Source organism: Ctenopharyngodon idella, chromosome 2 (genome assembly GCF_019924925.1).
Source record: "Ctenopharyngodon idella isolate HZGC_01 chromosome 2, HZGC01, whole genome shotgun sequence".
NCBI classification, from domain to species: domain Eukaryota; kingdom Metazoa; phylum Chordata; class Actinopteri; order Cypriniformes; family Xenocyprididae; genus Ctenopharyngodon; species Ctenopharyngodon idella.
Window position 1 is genome coordinate 38,830,603 of NC_067221.1, and position 20,225 is coordinate 38,850,827.

The 20,225-nt window shown below is 36.1% G+C and overlaps 3 protein-coding genes across 4 annotated transcripts; all 3 read right to left on the reverse strand.

Moving 5' to 3' along the window:
* Positions 1–12: 12 nt before the first annotated feature.
* Positions 13–7,277, reverse strand: ftr67 (finTRIM family, member 67). Its single transcript, XM_051861137.1, has 7 exons — positions 6,613–7,277; positions 6,436–6,531; positions 4,314–4,547; positions 2,236–2,389; positions 2,059–2,118; positions 1,104–1,190; positions 13–958 (listed from the first exon to the last, which is right to left on the reverse strand). The coding sequence occupies exons 1-7, from the start codon at positions 7,207–7,209 to the stop codon at positions 903–905; spliced, it is 1,284 nt and encodes a 427-aa protein (XP_051717097.1). The 5' UTR covers positions 7,210–7,277; the 3' UTR covers positions 13–902.
* Positions 7,278–8,635: 1,358 nt separating this feature from the next.
* On the reverse strand, positions 8,636–11,116 carry si:ch73-52e5.2 (protein THEM6). 2 transcript variants are annotated; one of them, XM_051860867.1, is made up of 3 exons: positions 10,963–11,116; positions 10,029–10,533; positions 8,636–9,459 (listed from the first exon to the last, which is right to left on the reverse strand). In XM_051860867.1, the coding sequence occupies exons 2-3, from the start codon at positions 10,527–10,529 to the stop codon at positions 9,352–9,354; spliced, it is 609 nt and encodes a 202-aa protein (XP_051716827.1). In that variant the 5' UTR covers positions 10,530–10,533; positions 10,963–11,116; the 3' UTR covers positions 8,636–9,351. The 2 variants fall into 2 exon arrangements, with proteins under 2 accessions (XP_051716827.1, XP_051716836.1); XM_051860876.1 differs by lacking the exon at positions 10,963–11,116 and adding an exon at positions 10,825–10,843.
* A 339-nt stretch (positions 11,117–11,455) lies between these two features.
* Positions 11,456–18,576, reverse strand: them6 (thioesterase superfamily member 6). Its single transcript, XM_051860934.1, has 4 exons — positions 18,316–18,576; positions 15,664–15,784; positions 13,335–13,839; positions 11,456–11,761 (listed from the first exon to the last, which is right to left on the reverse strand). Coding segments are annotated over exons 2-4 (618 nt in total). The 5' UTR covers positions 15,666–15,784; positions 18,316–18,576; the 3' UTR covers positions 11,456–11,650.
* Positions 18,577–20,225: the final 1,649 nt, after the last annotated feature.

Below are 20,225 nucleotides of genomic sequence, written 5' to 3' on the forward strand. Positions count from 1 at the left end.
GAACCATCAAACTATTTGGAAGAAACTTTATTTTTCATGATACGAAAAAATTATTTTTTTTACCTTAAATTTTAAAAATACTTAAACTTTGTTTAATACTTAAACATTGTTTAATACACACAAATACATTTCAGACATGAAGCTAAAATTAACATCAACACTTCTGTGAATAGATATACAGCATCAGTGGATAAACACTGATAAATTACACCAATATAGCACTCTAAATAATGTTTGTGATTAGTACTTAAGAAAATACTATAATCATAGCTTAGTCAACAGGTAATTACTTTAAAGAGGACCTATTATGCTTTTGTACATGTTCAACTTGAGTATGTAATGTTGCTGTTTGAGCATGAAAAAGGTCTGCAAAGTTACAAAGCACAAAGTCACTCCAAAGGGAGTTATTCCGACCAATCAGAGCACATTGTGCTTTTCAGAAGGAGGAGCTTCATAGAGACAGGAACTAAACAGAGCGTTAATGACAGACTAAGAAAAGAGGTGCTGCAACAATGTCAAATGTGTGAAAATTAAGGTGATTTTTGAACAATGAAGCATGAAATTGTATTCTAATAGACCTCAAAAACAAAATCAAGACTTTGTAAAGGGCATAATATGGCCTCTAAACGTTTGGATCACACAATATTGTAACCTTCACTTCAAGCACATCTGTAATTATCAGATATACAGTTTAACACAAGTTTAAATTTGATACCATTGAGACTCAGACTGTAGACACTGAAACGCATCTGCATTTACATTTCCGTCTTATTTAGTAATAAGAGTTTGTGGTTAATATAGCTTTACATTTTTTACCATGAAAAACGTACATATTTCAAAACAAACCGACTTTGGCCTCTTCGATGAATTGTAATCAGGCGTTTCTCAGGCCGTATTTAAGGCTACCTTCGTCTCCTACGTGGCTGTAGTCTCTGACGAGGACCTTGTGTTCTCGATCCTGAAGAGGAAAGAGAAGATGAGAAGACAATGATTTACTGTATACAGAAACAAAGAGGTGAAAGATGATACCATGGTCACAGCTTAATCTCTTCATGTCTCAGGTCAACACTATATATACAAAACAATCTTTTCCTATTACTTACCAAATGACGAGAATGGAAACACACCAATTGTTGGGACGCTAACGGTAAAAGGGATCTGTACAGGCTGGCCAAACAATGGTGATAAAGCTATGAAATAAATCATTAATCCTGTTAGCACTGTAAGCTTCTTCATATGTAGTTGACATGAAATCAATGAAGTATTTACAATATTTTATTAGATTAAAATGAAACATCCACTAAAGGTTAGAGTATGAAGCTCTGTTCCAAAACCTAGTGAGCTGCCTACCTAGACAGCATTTTAGGGCATCATACACTACCAATTAAAAGTCTGGCGTCACTAAAGTATTATTTTTTATTAGTATTATGTGCTTATTTATTTAGCAAAGATGCATTAAATTGATAAAAAATGACAGTAAAGACTTTTACAATGTAACAAATAAATTATATATTTTCAATACTATAAATGCTGTTCTTCTGAACTTTCTATATATCAAAGAATCCTACAAAAATGCATCACAGTTTCCAAAAAATAACTGTTCTCAACTGATAATAATCAGAAATGTTACTTAAGCAGCAAATCGGCACGTTAGGATGATTTCTGAAGGATCATGTGACACTGAAGACTGGAGTAATGATGCTGAAAATTCAGCTTTGAATCACAAAAATGAATTACATTTTAAAATATATTACAATAGAAAACAGTTATTTTAAATTGTAATAATATTTCACAATATTACTGCTTTAACTGTATTATTTTATTTTAAGAGTGCATTGTGATGAGTACTAGTTTGTGTGCCATATGGAGTTGCTGCCTATGTAGAGCGTTCCAAATCAGCCACTTACAAGGTTCTATTGAGTCAGGATACTGTCTTAGAAAGCAGCTGCCTGCGTAGACAGCAGCGTCAAAGCAGCTCACTGGGTTTTAGAACAGATTTTATATGCAGAATTTTGTCTAGACTTATTTTAAGGCATTCTTAATTTGATGGACTCTTACCTGCATTTGACTCTGAATCTGTTTTTGGTTTAGTGTTCTGAATAATAGTAACATCGTTCACTGCAAACCGGAACAGGAGATTGAGTATTAGAATAATTTCACAATACAATTAAATATTGATTTTGTCCTTAAATGGCTTGAAATGTCTCATTTAAAACACAATGCAAGTCTGTTCACCTTTCTCTGAGATGTTGACAAATCCCCCCTGGCAGACGTCCTCGAGGAGAGCCTGAAACTCTGTTAACGCTGTCATCACTGTTCCAAAGCTTGGGTCAGAGGTAATGTTTGGCAAGTCAACAGGAACAGGCTGAGCACACAGAGACTTGCAGTTCTGAACAAGAACAATTGGGAAAAAAATTAAATTGCAGCTATGTCAGCCGTAGGCAGCGGTTTGACTTTAAATTTGTGTGAATCAAAAACCGTAACCCAAATACAATTCCTGATACTGGTTTCAGTTCACAAAGGCTAGTTTTCATCTCTGCACATAATGACAGATTAAAGCACAGACTGATGCAATCTCAATTCTGTCTCTCTTTGAGTCCTTTGAAGTTTTGAATAAAGGTTCACCATGTGAAACTCAGTGAAGACCAGGAATGCCAAACAGTCCAAAGGACAAATGTGGGTTCAGAGCTCATGTCTGCTAAGACTCTTTCTTTAGCGTATGCTCACATCTGAAGGGACTGTTCTCCCAAAAGTAAACATAAACATAAAGTCACCATGAAATTAAAATCGTCAGTTCTTATTTTTGAATGTTGCAGTGCTTATTATAAATGATTTATATGTGCACACTGTCATTTTTTTAAATTCATATGAAAAAAACGGAGCTACAGCAAACTTCATAACTTTTAAGTTGATGAAAACATAATGCGAGGCCCTTCCTGCCTCAGATGCGGACATTCTAATGATGGAAAAACACATTTTCTGAAAACCAGAAAATGCGGCATTATATATGATCATATATAATGCCGCAATATAAACGTTGACAACACAGTTTTTAATTATTTCAAAATACAGTGTTTTTTTCCATTTTCTGAAGACTGACAGCGAGGCGGGGTTTAGGGGGCAGGGGGCGGGACAAAAATGTATTTTGTCATAATATAAGGTAAATCCGCCCCTGGTCCGGATCCACAATGAGGAAGCACTTACCTCAATAAGGAAGAAAAGACTCGCAACTTCCTTTTCACGCTGACTTTAATACTCAAAAAATATTTGGAAGTGCAAAAGCATGGAAGCTTGTTTCTGCCACGGAATAATAAAAAAATAAAAATAAGAAAGGTGATTGCAACTTTTCATCTCACAATTCTGACTTTATTTCTTACAATTCCGAGTTTATATCTCGCAATTTTTAGTAAAACTCTCGTAATTCAGACTTTTTTTCCTCAGAATTGCGAGTTTATAACACACAATTCTAACTTTATTTTGTCACAATTCCACAATACCGCAATTTTGCGGTAACATTTAACAATTCTGACTTTTTTCTTAGAATTGCAAGTTTATATCTTGCAACTCTGCAAAAAAATAAAAATTGAGAAATATAAATTCAGAAATGCAAGAAATAAAGACCCAATTCTGAATGAAAAATTCTGGCTTTTTTATATCTTGCAATTTTGATAAAAAAAAAAGTCTGGATTGCAAAATGTTAAATCAAAATTGTGAAATATAAACTTAAAATTGTGAAGTAAAAAAAATCTGAAATGTGATAATAAAATGTCACAATTACCTTTTTTATGTTTTTATTCCATGGCAGAAACAGGCTTCTATACAAAATAGATTCGAGAGCAACAGATTTTTATTGAATCACAGTCTGTTTCTCACACAAAATAAAAATCACATGGCCTACTTTTATAGTGCCTTTTGACTTTAAAAAGCTGCTATATGCTTTCATTATAAGAAAAAAGCAGCTCAGATATTCTGCAAAATATCTTCTTTCGTGTTTCACAAAAAGATAAAATCTTTTTCTTTTGTGCATCAAGTCACAGTTTTGAATCAACATGAAGGTAAAGAAATAATAATGATACAATTTTCATCTTTTTGTGAACAATTCATGAGAACATGAAAAATCTAAAACTGCAAAATCCAACAATAAAACTTCAATATGGAGTGAGTGTTGCTTAGTGGTTAAAGACACTGATTAGATTCGAAAATGTGCTTCATGAACTAAATACCATTGTGTGGTTGATTAAAGCACTTAACTTCAGGACACTCCAGAGACTCTGGATAAGAAAGCAATTTCTGAATATTACCAGCAGCATTACCTGAAGGAAGGCGATATGGTCCTCTGTTTGCGAGAGCTCTCCTAATTCACCGTGTCTTTTCTTCAGCTCTGTTATCTCCTGCTCCAGTTGTTGAAGAAGCGCTTCAGCCTGGCTCACTGCCGCCCTCTCCTGACCTCGGATCAGCTCCTTCACTTCAGCACGCCGTCGCTCTATGGAGCACACCAGCTCTGTGAAGATCCGCTCGCTCTCCTCAAGGGCTGTCTGTGCGGAAAGCTGAGAGGAGACAAAAGCAAAACGATAAAGCATGACTTCGACCTTAAAGGGGTCATGCCGTGGAAAACAGGATTTTTATTGCTCTTTTGAAGTAGGAGTTTGATGTACTATGTAGACATGCTGTAACTTTCAGAACTCCTTCCAACCAGAACGTTTACTGAAACTAAAGTGGAAAAACGGCTAATTCAGAAATCTTTATTCATCTTTTTATGGCCTTGGATTTGAGACCATATAACTGAGGCCTTGTTCAGGATCTTATTACTCTGTCGTAGTCAAAGATGTAAGAAATTTGTATGATACTCACACTCGCATAGGAATATGAGTGTATTGACTTTTTTTTTTTTTTTTAAATGAATAGAACTATTAAAAACAAGCGGAAATCAATTGTTGAGTGTTTTAAATGAATACTGAAATACATTCAGCATTTTATTTATTTTTTTCGTTCATGGACTTGGTCTGGATTTGGGGCTAAAGGGGTCTACTCTGGATCTGAATGTTTTAGTTTAGTCTTAGGCAGTCTAGTCTACGGCTGTGTCTGAAATCGCCCCCTATACTCTTAAATAGGGCACTATTTGAGGGGACAGCAATTCGTAGTGGTGTGCTAAACCATAGTGGACATTATCAAGTGTACTCATTCAATCCCATAATGCACCGCAATAACGAGCGTACAACCGATGTGGGCTCAACAGCTAGAGAATATCCATAATGCACTGCGAGCGTCGTGCTGAATTAATTCCCGCGTCTGACCAAAAGATGGCGCCATCCATTTTCCAAACCGCTGGTCCAATGTGGGTACAGTGTAATATCAAACAGGTATAAATTCCTTTTTAACTGGCTATTAAATTGTTTAATTAGGGTTTATATTTTTATAGTTCAAGGTAAATCTTTTCATCTTACTACTGGAGCTGGCAGTTTACTAAGTTTCATTAAACAGCAAGCACAAACTTTGCAAAATCGGCAGCCCTTCCGGCGCACTCAGTGTCTGAATTCACTCACTCGTTTTCATACACTCCCTCAAGTGAACTATATTAGTGGATTAATGTAGGGAATAGTGAATGAGGGTATAGAGGGCAATTTCGGACATAGTCTAGGTCTAGGAGGTCCAGGTCTTAACTTCAGCTCAGTAACCAATGAAAACAAGGTCATTTACATATAAGTGTGAGAGAACAATAAAACGTTTGTTCTTTCATTTGAGATACTGACATGACTGTGATTTCAATTATTGGCAATAAATAAAAATAATAATCTTACTGACCCCAAACAGTAGTGTATATAAAACTAGAAGCTAAAGTTTGTAAACAAACTTTGATGTTGGCTTGAGAATGCCTGAATGGGCTTGGAAGTATGACCAAAATAAGAATTTTCACCGGAAAATGTCATCTGAAAGGGTTAGTTCACCCAAAAATGAAATTTCTGTCATTAAGTACTCTCATGTTGTTCCACACCCATAAGACCTTCGTTCAATTTCGGAACACAAATTAAGATATTTTTGATGAAATCCGAGGGTATCTGATCCGCACATAGGCAGCAATGTAATTGCACCTTTTGACACCTAATATAATTTTTACATTGAATCTATCTATTATTTTCTGATTAATCAATTATAGTGCCTTATCAGTATAACCTTAGTTAACCTACCAATAAATAATAACTGTAATTTATTTCGTTAATCTTTCAAGGTTTCATTTAAACATTTTGATTTACAAATAAAAATAAAATGATCTATAAAATAAATTATACTTTCTTCTTACTATGAACATTTAATATATTAAATATACTAGACAGCCATGTTATTTGCCCCCAATTAATAAACTATTACTCAAAAGCTAAATGTTTACACGGATTGACCTCCTTCAGTGAAGTTTGTGATGGGAAAACACACACTCACAGTGAGCATCTGTGTAGCCTGTCTCAGGTCTGCCAGCTCCTTCTCTCTCTCCTGGATCCTCTGCTGGGAAATCCTCTGCATCTCCGCCAGAGCATTCTGGGAAGAAAAACACAGGTTACATAATAGTTTGTTCTGACTCATAAAAATTCACACTCTAGAAATGGTCTACAATTTTACCTTTTTCTCATTCATCTCTGCTGTAGCTAGAACAGTGTCATGTCCTTTGTGCTCATCCGTTAAACAAAGGTAACAAATACACTGCTGATCTGTGCGGCAAAACACCTCTAGCAATTTATCATGCCGAGAGCAGAGCTGTTCTTGTATCTTCTTTGAAGGAGAAACCAGCTTGTGTTTCTGAAAGGCAGGAGACTCATAGTGAGGTTGAAGGTGAGTCTCGCAATAAGACGCCAAACAGACCAGGCAGGATTTAAAGGCTTTGTTTTTCTTCCCAGAGCACACATCACATTCGATATCCCCGGGTTCAGCTTGGGTTGGATCGGATGGGGTCGGCCCAGCATGCAGTCCTGTCTTCTTTAGTTTCTCCACCACATCAGCCAGCATGGTGTTCCTGCCCAGCACAGGTCTGGGAGCGAAGCTCTGCCTGCATTGAGGACAGCCATAAATCCCCAGATAGTCGTCCTGGTCCCAGTAGCCTTTAATGCAGCCTTTACAATAACTGTGTCCACATGGAATAGTCACAGGGTCCTTTAAGACATCCAGGCATATAGAACAGTTGAACTGGTCATGCTCCAGGAAAACCCCAGCTTGCGCCATTTTAAAAGCTTTCTTGCCGTCCAGCCACAGTGGCAGAATGAAGCCCAGGCAAGCTTTGTTTATGCAGGAAGTGAGTCATGTGACCACAGACTCTGACAGGAGGGGGAGGGGCGGAACAGCTGCTCTGCACAACAACTGAGCATGTCAGGAAATACATGTCACAGAGCTGGTGAATCTCACTAAAATGAGTTTAGGTCATATGTCATCCTAAACATCAGCCAATAATAATAATAATAATTATAATAATAAAATATTATATAATTATGATTTTATCATTATATATGCATTTATATATATATATATATTAATGCTAGGCAATAAAAGTAAATAAATTAAATAAAAGATTGTGTTTACATATTATATGTGTGTGTTCTGTGTATACTTATTTTGGATATTTAAATACACACACATGCATGTATATATTTAAGAAATATGAAATATTTGCATGTATATACTGTACATATATAATTTATATTATATATAAATATAACAAATTTTTCTTAAATATATACATGCATGTGTGTGTATTTATATATACATAATAATTATATACAGCACACACTTATATATTATGTAAATACAAACTTTTATTTTGGATGCAATTAATCGTTTGCCCAGCATTAATATATATATATATTAAAATTATATTTATATAATTTTATATTATTATATATATATGTATACTGTATATATCAATATAAACAATATAAAATAAAAAAATATATTTATATATTATTATAATAATGATTTATTTAATATATATAATTGTACTATACATAAATTTATATATAGCAATATATACAATATAAAATAAAAACATTTATATAATTATATTATTATGATATATATATATATATATATATATATATAAGAGAAAAAAGAAGGTAAAAAAAATAAAAGGTGTAAAAACATTTTAAAAATATTTTATATTAAGACTATTAAGTCTGCTTTTAGGAACAAAGATTAAACTTTAATATCTTTTTATCTATTATACACTGTGAGGTCCACAAAGAAAATCATCTAATTTAAACTTGGAAATAAACTGAACTATTTCAACTTTTTAGAGTTTTCTGATCAGATAAAGCTAAATCAGTGACACTGATCATAAGAACTCCTTTGTACACAATTTGTCAATTTTCTTGCTTACACGGAAGCTTAAGATGCCCTCTGGAAGATCTCAAATCATGCTGGAGAACAGGATCATCATGTTTTGTTCATGTAAGCTCCAGTGCTGCTGTCATTCATTTAAAATAGGGACAAAACCAAATGCTGAGACATTCTGAAACCCATGTACATTTTTAATTCAACTTTCCACTTTGAGTGTAATACAACACTAGATGGCAGCAGAGCTGCGTTCACTTGATACAGATACATGAACAGCGTTTATAAGCAAATGTTCTAATAATTTAGAAACATATACAAACAATATTTATAATGCAGTATTTTATTTCATAATGCAAGTCTTCAGGTTTCATTACAGTTGCTTAAATTAATTTACATACAGATTCTTCTTAAAGAACTTACGCAAATCTCAGAAAAAAGTTTTACTTGAATAAATATATGTTCCCTTTTCATAAATAATAATAATAAAACATTTCCATTTTAAATGGGTACAAATAACTACATTAACATATCTGACCTGCACAACAAATCCATGAGGTGATATGATAAAACAACACATTTGTTTGAATTTGTCGCTCAGATCTCATTTACCATATACTATTAAAATACTCAGTGCAAATCCTTTTCAAGTGATTTTCATAACGTTCGTGTGCGTATTTGGTCATGGGAGCATTCAAAAGCTCCTAAGCATTGAAGTTTTTTCAACATTCGTTCATGCGTTCTGTTTGTCAACAGAGAAACATGCTCTGCGTTTGTCAATTTCATTCCTTGCAGCTTCTGGAGTGGATTTTGTAAATACAATAATGATGTTGCAATACTTCTGAACTAAAATAAACTATACAAAGGGCTGGTATGACAGAGTAAACGCTGAAGCTTTCCAATAGCATCCATTTCTGGATCAGAAAACACTTTTGTAATTTTAAAACTGACAGTTAAGAGATAAGTTACATGATTCAAGGTTAGCATCACGGGGAAACTTACATGCACAAGGAAGGCTTACGGTATGAGTTTTAGATATGATCATTTGGTCTTGTCGTCTAGTCCACTCTCTGCTCTCAGAGCCTGACTACTAGCAGAGATGAATCTAATCCAGTGCTGAAGATCCTCTGAAACGTCAGGGCAGTCCACCTTAAAATTAGAGACATATGAGTTATATGTTAGTCAAACAGGAACAAACTTCAAAGAAAACCATGGTATTATCATGGTACATGCCCGACAATATGGTATGCTCTAATTTCAAACACTCGCTACAAGGGAGTGCTAGCGGTCCATGGAAAAGTTTAGAGCCAATAAAAGCATGGGGTCCCTTGCACAAGGATGTCCTGGGGGTCCCAAAAATATTTGAAAAATAAATAATAAAAGATAAAATTAAACAAAATAGATAAATAAATGTTATTTAAATAAATAAACAGACTTAAAATTTCATTTAAATATAAATATATAAATCATACATTTAACAGTACAGTACTATATTGAGCAGAAATGTAATACTGTACGAAACAGAAACTAAATATTTTCCAAAAGTATATTTATAATGTTATTTTTTTTTTTTACAGTATAAATTGGGATTTATATAAAAATACATAACTGAATTTAAGTGGAAGGATGGGGGTCTCTAGCACGTGGATAGCGACAGTGGCTTTTAAAAGATTAAAAACCACTTCTTTCATGCACAACAATGGAAGAAAAGTACATACCTTCTTCTTGCAAAGGAAATCCAAGATCATCTGTGGATTTGAGCGAATAACGTTCTGTCGGCACAGCATGACAGCAGAAATGAACCCGTCTGACTTGGACACGAATCTCTGCTCAATGTAGAAGGACTTCTCATCCCACGACACGATCCGGGTGCGCAGCTCAAACGCCTCGCCGAGGGCCAGCGAGCGTCTGTAGCGGATGGTCGTGGCTCCGACCACCATGGTGGCGTTGAGCGCGCGCGCGGCCATGAAGAGCCCGTTTCGGGTGCAGTGCGCAAACCGGGCGAAGTCGCACTCGCGCAGATAGCGGGCGTTATTCATGTGACACATGAAGTCCAGGTCGTGAAGTAGAACCCGTCCGTGAACGACCTGCTCGGCCAGAACATCTCGAACCGGACCCTGGAACCAGCACTTGATCGCCATCCACGAGCCTCTCAGGAAGTACCAGACGTCAAAGCTGCCGAACAGAACCAGAGACCCGGACAGAATCCACAGCAGCATGATTCTGTTACACAGTGAAGATTATTAATTATTCACATCATGAATAATTCACGAAGATCACATGGAGATACAGAACTGGGTTAATTTAGTATTTTACATTTTACTCTGATAATAAAGACAAAGCGATGCTGACAGGCTTCAGATGCTACAAAATACGACGCAATACATTATTAGGTCATTATTAAAATGTTAATGCAATAGTTTCTATGAGAAGATATATGTAACATCATTCACTCATTCATTTCGGAAATGAAAGGAAAACCAGCATTTTGATTAAATATCAAAACGCACATACAGAACATTGACGTTCGTGCAACGAAACCTATCACATGTCTACCGGTTTGCGTTTAAATACATATAAATTGATGAACTAAATGTATTTATCAACGTTTATAACCATAATCTTGGCAAATATGATTTTCCTGATACTCACGCGACGGACACCCCCAAAAACCGGCTTCAAGCACTTCCGCACTGACAGAAACTGTGCTGATTGGTTTAACGAGACCACGTGACTACGCCTGTAGGCCGCACTACGAACTGCGTGATGCCAGATTTTTATCATCACACTAGATGGAAAACACTTTCCCAAGGCAGAAAATGATTTTGGATAGGAGTTGTTACAGAAATGGAGAGATATAATTTAATTAGTTTCACTCTACCCTTAGAAATGTGTATTAGGACATTTAAAAATTCAAAATACAAAGAGAAATACTTAATTATCTCAGAGTAACAGGATTAGAAAATAGAATTTAAATTACACATATTCATTAAAATTGTTGTTTTTATTTATTAGATTTTAATTAATTAGAATTCATATTATTTTGTTTCCACTCCAGTCCAGTCGGTGGCGTTAATAAACCATGAAATACACCAAAAATATTATTTTCTCTATATTGTTCATCCTTTTTAAAAAAAAAAAAAAAAAAAAAAGAATTTATTTTTAGATATTCTCAATCTTATGGCTTGCATGAGACATGATGTGGCATGAATCAGACTTTAGGAGTACAGCAGAACTCACATTTTTATTTTGCATTGGAGTATCCAAACACCTGAGACATTAATGTATGTGCATCAGAATGTAAACCATTGTGTAAGAGTTCATTTAAGGCAGTGAACCGTCATTCGTTCTTTTTATTATCGAGCTGACTTTCCCCCCTGAGGTTTTTACTGCTGGCTGCGATGAAATTGATCCAGTGCTGCAGGTCTTCAGGAAATTCTGGCACTTCAACCTAGAAAGTCAGATAATAAATGTCAGGCTTCAGTGTTTTCAAAAATTAGGGAATTAATATTCGAATGTAACAGAATGAAGGTAAGTAAATTGACATTTTAGTGAACTATTCTTTTAACTCTCTGGTGTTCTTCAATTTATCAAAAAAAGAAGACGATGAGCATAATTTTTTTAATTAAATGAATGTACTATATTTTATTTCAATAATATTTATTCTTTAATATGTTGGGTTTTTTTTGGGGGGGGGGATTTCATGATACTAGATAATATTCACCTCTAAATTATGCACCATTTATTTCTATCTAAAAACAGTTAATATTATTTTCAATAAATACAATGTTAATATAAGGCTGTGTTTATAATGTTTATATAGGGATTCCTTAGTTCCTTATAAAGAGTATTTGCAGACATAATTACTTATTTTTTATTCAGTTTTGCATATATTTAGACATTAACAAAGACTATTTCAATGAGGCTGATTTCTAGATTGTACCCGGAAAAAAAAAAAAAGTTCTGTATTTTTATATATATATATTTTTTTAGACCATTTAGCGTAAACTTTTTCATAATGAAATGAATGTACTATATTTTGTTTCAATAATATTTATTATTTAATATTTTATTTTTGGGGGATTTCATGGTACAAGATAATTATCATCTCTAAATTATGCACCATTTATTTTTTTATATAAAAATAAGTTCATATTATTTTCAGTTAATACAATGTTTATATAGGGCTGTGTATTACTTAGTTGCTTATTAAGTTTTGCATATATTTAGACATTAATAAAGACTATTTCATCGAGGCTGATTTGTAGATTGTACCCCAAAAATTGCTCTGTATTTTTGTCATTTTTTAGACCGTTTCTTGTAACCTTTTTATAATATAAATGAATATAATATATTTTGTTTCAAATATATTTGTTATTAAATATTTAATTTGGGGGGGATTTCATGGTAGATAATATTCACCTCTAAATTATGCACCATTTATTTTTTTTATATAAAAAGTTAATATAATTTTCAATTAATACAATGTTTATATAGGGCTGTGTATTCCTTAGTAAGAGTATTTGCAGACATAATTGCTTATTTTTAATAATGTCTAAATATATGCAAAACTAAACAAAGACTATTTCATCGAGGCTGATTTGTAGATTGTACCCCAAAAAATTGCTGTATTTTTGTCATTTTTTAAGACCATTTAACCTTTTCTAATATATATATTTTGTGTTTATTTAGCAAATGCCACAAAAGTAACAAAGTTTCGAATGACCCCAATGAAGTAAAAAATGACCGAAGACCACCGGTCACTGTGATTTGCCAAGTAAGACATATTATTATATATTTTGTTGATCCTAGACCAACATTTCTTTCCAAAAATGTAGTCCTAACCCCATCCCTACCCCTAAACCTAACCCTACCCATAACTTCATAACCCTAAAATCAGAGGGAAACGATAGGTACGATAACACTGATGTAGAAGCATCCAGGGACATGTACTTGGTGAAATCACGTTCACCGAAGAACACCAGAGGGTTAAAAGTTTTAGTAAATCTATGAAAGCTGCTCACCTTTCTTTTGCACAAGTACTGCAGGATCTTGTCTGGGCTGCTGCGCAGGACATTCTGTTTGCAGAACATAACAGCCGAGACCATCCCATCTTTACAAGACACAAACCGCTGCTCCAGGTAAAATGACTTGTCGTCCCAGGTGATGATTCGACTGCGCAGCTCAAACGCCTCACCGATACACAGTGGGCGTCTATAGCGGACAGTACTTGCCCCAACAACCATGGTGGCCCCTAGAGCTCTTAGTCCCTTAAACACCCCATTGCGGGTGTATAAAGAAAAACGGGCAAAGTCACACTCGCGTAGGTAGCGGGCATTATTCATATGGCAAAAGTCAACGTCATGGAGAACGACTCGTCCGCCAGTGGTCTGCTCTCCTGTGATGTCAAATACAGGTGAGAGGAACCAGGCCCTGACCACCACAGCCACTGCCCGTATATAATACCACACATCCACACTGCAGAACAGGAGTAACAGCGCACCCAGAATCCACAGCAGTGTGTCCTCCCTGCCATAAACAGAAGTGAAATTAAAGCCAGAATACGGAAGAGACAAATATTAAACATATGCATGGGCTACTGACATGCCATATCAGTGATTTAAAACTATTTTAAACATTTTTTTTTAATTTATTTTAGTTTTAAATCTGCAGTCCGTAACTTTTTTTGGTTAAAATGATCCAAAATCAATTTTTGAGCAAGTACATAACCAGCCAGTGTTCAAAACCATCTCCTTACCTTAGCCCGATTCACAACAGTAAGCTTGTAATAATGTTTTCTAATTCGAGTGGTATTGGTAGGTTTCCGTGGGAAATTCAAGCATGTCGCCATTCATCTTTGCGTCATTACGTCATGTCTGTTTACATAAAGAAGGAGCCTGAGCTAGTAGGCTATATCGCACGTGAGGATGCTGCAGGTGGCGGATCATTACAGCCTTTTCTTAAAGCTGTTGCAATAATAAAACTTATTTTGATGGCAGATTGTATGGTATGACAAATTAACGTTAGAGATTAGACTGTACAGAAATTGAAATCTACAGGTAACGCTAATACACACTAAATACACGTAGTCACGCAATGCTGATGTTGTTAACATTAACAATTTGAGAACAAATTGATGGTTTTGATGTGGTATCACGGTTTGATGTGGTATGAGTTAAACGATCATTAGATTTAATCACCATTGGTAGCGCGATTTATTGTAATGCTTATTTTTCTCAGTTGGTCAGAACAAAAATTGGCAGATTTTTTACTTTTGTTCAGATGACATTTTCTGCTGAAAATTCTTATTTTGGTCATACTTTCAAGACTACAATCTGTGATTCCGAAGTACAGTATCCACACTGATGTGGTCACTGACAGCAAACAGGAGCCGTCCCGATGCACAACCCACGTAAAGATGATAATAACGCAAATAACTGCAATTGCAGGTTTCAAACAGAAATGGCGACAAAGAGGCAAAACTTACGGACTGCAGCTTTAAAATGATTTTATATTATTATTACAGTTCTATTTTATTATTAAAAAGTTGCATGTTATTTGTCAGCAACCCACTAAGATGTTAGTACATTTCTTTCTATGTTGCACGAAAGACTGTTTGCACTTAGATGTCATTAAGGTTCAGAGATTTTCAGGGTTTTGCTACAAGGCAAGCCTCGTTCAAGTAGAACTAGTTAGGCTGGTTTGTGAACACGTTTTAACGAGATTTTTAGCTGCATATTTCCAGTATCAGACACCAGAGAATGTATTTATGGGAAAACAGAATATTTTGAGTACTGTTTTTTATGAATGCATTGATGAGAGAAACTGATCCATATTGCCACTTAAACCTAACAGATTAACATAGTTGTTCTGTTTGAGAGAAAACTACAACAATTTCCTTGCCAGAATACTTGTGCTTTTGTGGTAACATTTTACAATAAGTTATTAGCTAACTTCATTAGTATTTATTAATCTTAGTTATTGTCTTTTTTAAAATCAAAGTTGTATATGTTAACATGATTTAATGGACCTGAGCTAACATGAACTAACAATGAACAGCTGTATTTTATTAACTAACGTTAACAAAGATCAATGAATACTGTAAAAAATATTGCTCCTTGTAGTTAATGTCTTTAAATATTTTGTTGCATAAACTACTATTCAGCACTTTCACCTTATTTACAGCGTTAAGGGATCAGACTCAGAGGTGTCATTTAAACAGAAACTGTTAAAGAAAACTGCCTGCTATATGCACTGTGTAAACCTTTGCGGAATCGGTTACGCATTTACATCGATAAAACTACTCGTTGGAACTAAATTAATAGTTGTGAAAGTGTCAAACACAGCACTTACATGTCCACGCTGACACCAACTGCTCCTTTACGTTCTTGACGTCTCCCGACTGAACTCACGATGACACGCCCCCTAAATATGACGTAACGTGAACCGGTTCGGAAGGAGTTTAGGAGCTCTGCTGAGGTATACAAAAGAAAAAATAAAAATAATTTAATATAACTGTATTGTGTATTTTCTTTTTTTTTTTTTTCTTTTTTTTAAATAAATAATAATAATTAATTGTATTAATCTAAAATAAATAAATGGTGCAAGTTATATGAATTGTTATATATATATATATATATATATATATATATAGCCTGTGTAAAAGAATTCAGATTAAATTTCAATGTATTTATAAGTGTAGCCATTTTCAGTCTCAGAAACAAATGCATCTATTTTTATTCAAATATTGTGTGAAAATGTCTTTTCAGATAATGAATCAAAGAGATTGTGGTATTTATTTAATTAGGTTAAGTAGGCTATGAAGCTCGAATTTGGATGCACTGCACTATCTAAAAAATCCTAGCATGAGCAGATTTGCATTTGTTTGAGAAGATTCTCACAGAATTCATGTTGTGAATGACTGTTTATTTAAAAACTATAGCAGCACATCCAGGCTGCTCGTGTGTTTTCATTTTTTAAAATTAATAGAGCATGTGGGATGCATAAATTTACATGTTTTAAAGGTTACTTGTCTTTTTATGAATTCAGGTATTCATATCTGCTGGATTGGTTCCTGCTTTGGCTGCAGTTTGTGTCCTCTGAGAAGTCCTGTAAGTCAATATGAATGATGAATTATAGGAGATTGAGTCTGGCATTGTCAGTGACGGAGAGGGATGAACAGGCCTTCGTAACGTCTGAAAGGAACGGCAAATTACTGTAGCCTTCTTCCCCCATTTTCCTTTTGCATACGGCATTACCACATGAATTCATCAAAGCTTTAACGTGAAAATAATAGCTCTGCAGTGTGTCTGAATGTGAATAATCGGCTGAAGTTAAATGGGCTGAAATTCCAGGAAGACAGACATCGTCTCAGGAGCGAGCATTAGTCATGACACTTCTGTCTCATAAACGGCATCCTGTGATTCTGTTGAGACAGGAGAGCGTTTGAAAAACAGTCGTCCATCACGTTAATGGAAATGTATCGATTGTGGTGCAATGTGTTTCTGAAATCGTAATGAGGATATTGAGGGATAGCTGCTGAAAAGCATTGAGGAGTATTTACAGACGACTGTGTTGATGGGCTGTGAGTGTTTGCGTGTGTGAGTTGGAATGAGTGGTTACTTTGGACATTCAGATAGATGACAGATGGGGGATAGTTCACCCAAAAATGAAAATTATCCCATTATCCCCTCTAGCTATCCTAGGTATACATGACTTTCTTATTTCAGTCCAACACAATCTGAGTTCTATTAAAAAATATCCTGGCTCTTCCAAGCTTTATGGGAGTGAATAGTAACCAGTATTTTGAAGCCCAAAAAAGCGCATCCATCCATCATAAAGGTAGCCTAATTCATACAGCTCCAGGGGTTAATAAAGGCCTTCTGAAGCAAAGCAATGTGTTTTTGTAAGAAATATATCCATATTTATAACTTTATAAACTAGAATCACTGGCTTCCGTACACAAGTCGATTCCCGAGGAAGAGTGAACTTTGACCTGACGCATGACGTACTGACGAACGTGGAAGCGCAGAGGAAAGAACAAAGCAAAACACCGGTCACAAATTAGAAGTCTAAAACGAGAATTTTTAAAGAGAAATGTAGGAGGAGCTTGAGTTTGTTGCCCAGCCCTATTTGTTTGAACCGCGAGAGGCGTCTCCTCTCACCTAAGCTTACGCTACTACATCCTACGTCATACGCCGGAACTCCACTCTCTCGTAAATGCGCAGACAGACAGTCTATAAAGTTATAAATATGGATGGTTTTCTTACAAAAATGCATGGCTTCGCTTCAGAAGGTCTTTATTAACCCCCTGGAGCCATGTGGATTACTTTTATGATGGATGGATGCATGCATGTGCTGTTTTGGGCTTCAAAATATTGGTTACTAATCACTCCCATTATAAAGCTTGGAAGAGCCAGGATATTTTTTCATATAAATCAGATTGTGTTTGACTGAAAGAAGAAAGTCATATACACCTAGGATGGCTTGAAGGTGAGTAAATTATGAGATAATTTTCATTTTTGGGTGAACTAACCCTTTAAGGCCCGTTCACACAATTATGATGATAATGATAAAGATATAGTTCTAAAAATTGTTCTAAATATAAAAGAATAGCACACACCACAACTAGAGCGATAACATCACAGAGAAATGATATCATTGGAATCATGGGTTGGAATCACTTTTAGAATCATTTTATCCAGCTGATGAACTATTGACAGCCAATCAGAATCCATCTTGTGCTCCCAGAGCTCGAGCATTTAAAGCCGCAGGTGACAAAACTGCAGCACGCGTCGTCACATCCGATTTAGATTTACGAATCTTTTGTTTCAAATCAGTGGTTCGGAGCGTGTATCAAACTGCCAAAGTCACGTCCCCCAGTGGTGAAACATTGAAATTTCGAAACACTTATGACGTAACTGTAACGGTTCATGGTTGTAGACAAAGCGCACGATGAAGGGGAATCCAATAAACAGACTTTAATGAAACTAAACAGGAACCAACCATAATGGCCATGGTGGATCAGGCCCTTCGGGAAGCCATGGCGGATCAATCCCTTTGGGAAGCCATGGTGGATCGGGGCCTTCAGGAAGCCATGGCGGATCAGGCCCTTCGGAATGCCATGGTGGATCAGGCTCTTTGAGAAGCCATGGCGGATCAGGAGGTTCGGGAAGCCATGGCAGATCCGGAGGGAGGAGCTATGGGTCTCTGGGCTGGAGCGAGGTCTGGAGCAGGCTCGCAGGCTGGAGCAGAGTCTGTAGTAGACTCAGGGACTGGAGCAGAGTTTGGAGCGGACTCCAGGACTGGAGCTGGCTCGTGGGTTGGAGCGAACTCTGGGACTGGAGCAGGCTCGTGGGCTGGAGCGGACTCCTGAGCGGGCTCATGGGCTGGAGCGGACTCCTGAGCACCCTCAGGGACTGGAGCGGACTCTCGAGCAGACTCGGGGACTGGAGCCATGTCTAGGGTCTCAACGAGGAAGGGAGTCGCCTCTGGACTGTGGACGAGGCAGGGAGTCGCCTCTGGACTCGGGACAAGGAAAGGAGTCGCCTCTGGACTCGGGATGAGGAAGGGAGTCGCCTCTGGACACGGGACAGGAACTGGAGCCCTCTCTGGACTCGGGACAGGAACTGGAGTCCTCTCTACTTTAACTTCCTCAACTTCAAAATTTGAACCATTTAAATAGAGAACGAGATTAATTGACTCGACTAGAGAGAAATAACAAGCAGGTTCACTATAACGAATGGTATCCTCATCCAGGCCCATCAGAAAACAAGCACTAAGGGAAGCATCAGGCCAGCCCACCTGAGAAGAGAGCTCAGAAAACTCCTCCACATACCTCTCCAACGGACGACCACTCGGCCTTAAACCACACAGGCGGTCCTCAGCCAGGATGGTGTTTTTTTTGGTCGGTTCTTCTGTCACGGTTCATGGTTGTATACAAAGCGCACGACAAATGGGAATCCAATGAACAGACTTTAATGAAACTAAACAGGAGTACAAAGGAAAATCAGCCATAAACACAAATGAGAACCGACAAAGACTGAGGGAGAACACAGGGAATATATACAGGGCTAAACGAGACTAATAAACAAGACACACCTGAAATAAGGACACTAATCAAACGAGTAACTAAACAAACTAAAGGCGGGAAACTGAACAAAGGGAGACATATGACAAATGAACATGGTGAGAAACAGACATATGACAGTAACGAAGCCTCGTTTACTGAAATCACGTGACTTTGGCAGTTTGATACACGCTCTGAACCACTGATTCGAAACAAAAGATTCGTAAAGCCTCAAAGCTTCATGAAGCAGTGTTTTGAAATCACCCATCACTAGATATTGTTGAATAAAGTAGTTTTTTTTTTTTTTTTTTTCATGAACTGTTTTGAATATGTCTTTTGTAGCTTTATGGGCACTGAAAGTGTTAATTGTCTTGCTGGCAATGGAGGCCTCACTGAGCCATCAGATTTTATCAAAAATATCTTAATTTGTGTTCTGAAGATGAACGAAGGTCTTACGGGTGTGGAACGACATGAGGGTGAGTAATTAATGACAGAATTTTCATTTTTGGGTGAACTATCCCTTTAAGATGATCAAACCAGTTATTTCTAAATAATCGACTCTGGGCTGAAAATATTTCTTTATTTGAACGACTTCAATTTGATCTAATACTCGATTGAAGCGGAAAGTAAAGCAAGTGAAAGCAATGCTAACATTATTATTGTTTAATTTGTACTGTCTTTACTCATAATTAATGATTTATGTGATGTATAACCTTGTCAAATAATATTACTCATAATAATGCTTTAATGTGATATGTTGTTTGCATTCTATTCTTGCATCTGTTTAATAATAATAAAAAAAGGTCAGACTCTGAAGTATTGCACATACACATAGGCTTGTGCGCTC

Coding starts and splice junctions, on each gene's coding strand:
- them6 (XM_051860934.1), bottom strand. Junction 11,762..13,334: donor AGTACTTGTGCAAAAGAAAG/GTGAGCAGCTTT, acceptor CTGACTTTCTAG/GTTGAAGTGCCAGAATTTCC.
- si:ch73-52e5.2 (XM_051860867.1), bottom strand. CDS start 10,529: ATGCTGCTGTGGATTCTGTCCGGGTCTCTGGTTCTGTTCGGCAGCTTT. Junction 9,460..10,028: donor ATTTCCTTTGCAAGAAGAAG/GTATGTACTTTT, acceptor TCTAATTTTAAG/GTGGACTGCCCTGACGTTTC.
- ftr67 (XM_051861137.1), bottom strand. CDS start 7,209: ATGGCGCAAGCTGGGGTTTTCCTGGAGCATGACCAGTTCAACTGTTCT. Junction 2,119..2,235: donor TGTCAACATCTCAGAGAAAG/GTGAACAGACTT, acceptor TCCGGTTTGCAG/TGAACGATGTTACTATTATT. Junction 1,191..2,058: donor AGATTCAGAGTCAAATGCAG/GTAAGAGTCCAT, acceptor TTTATTTCATAG/CTTTATCACCATTGTTTGGC.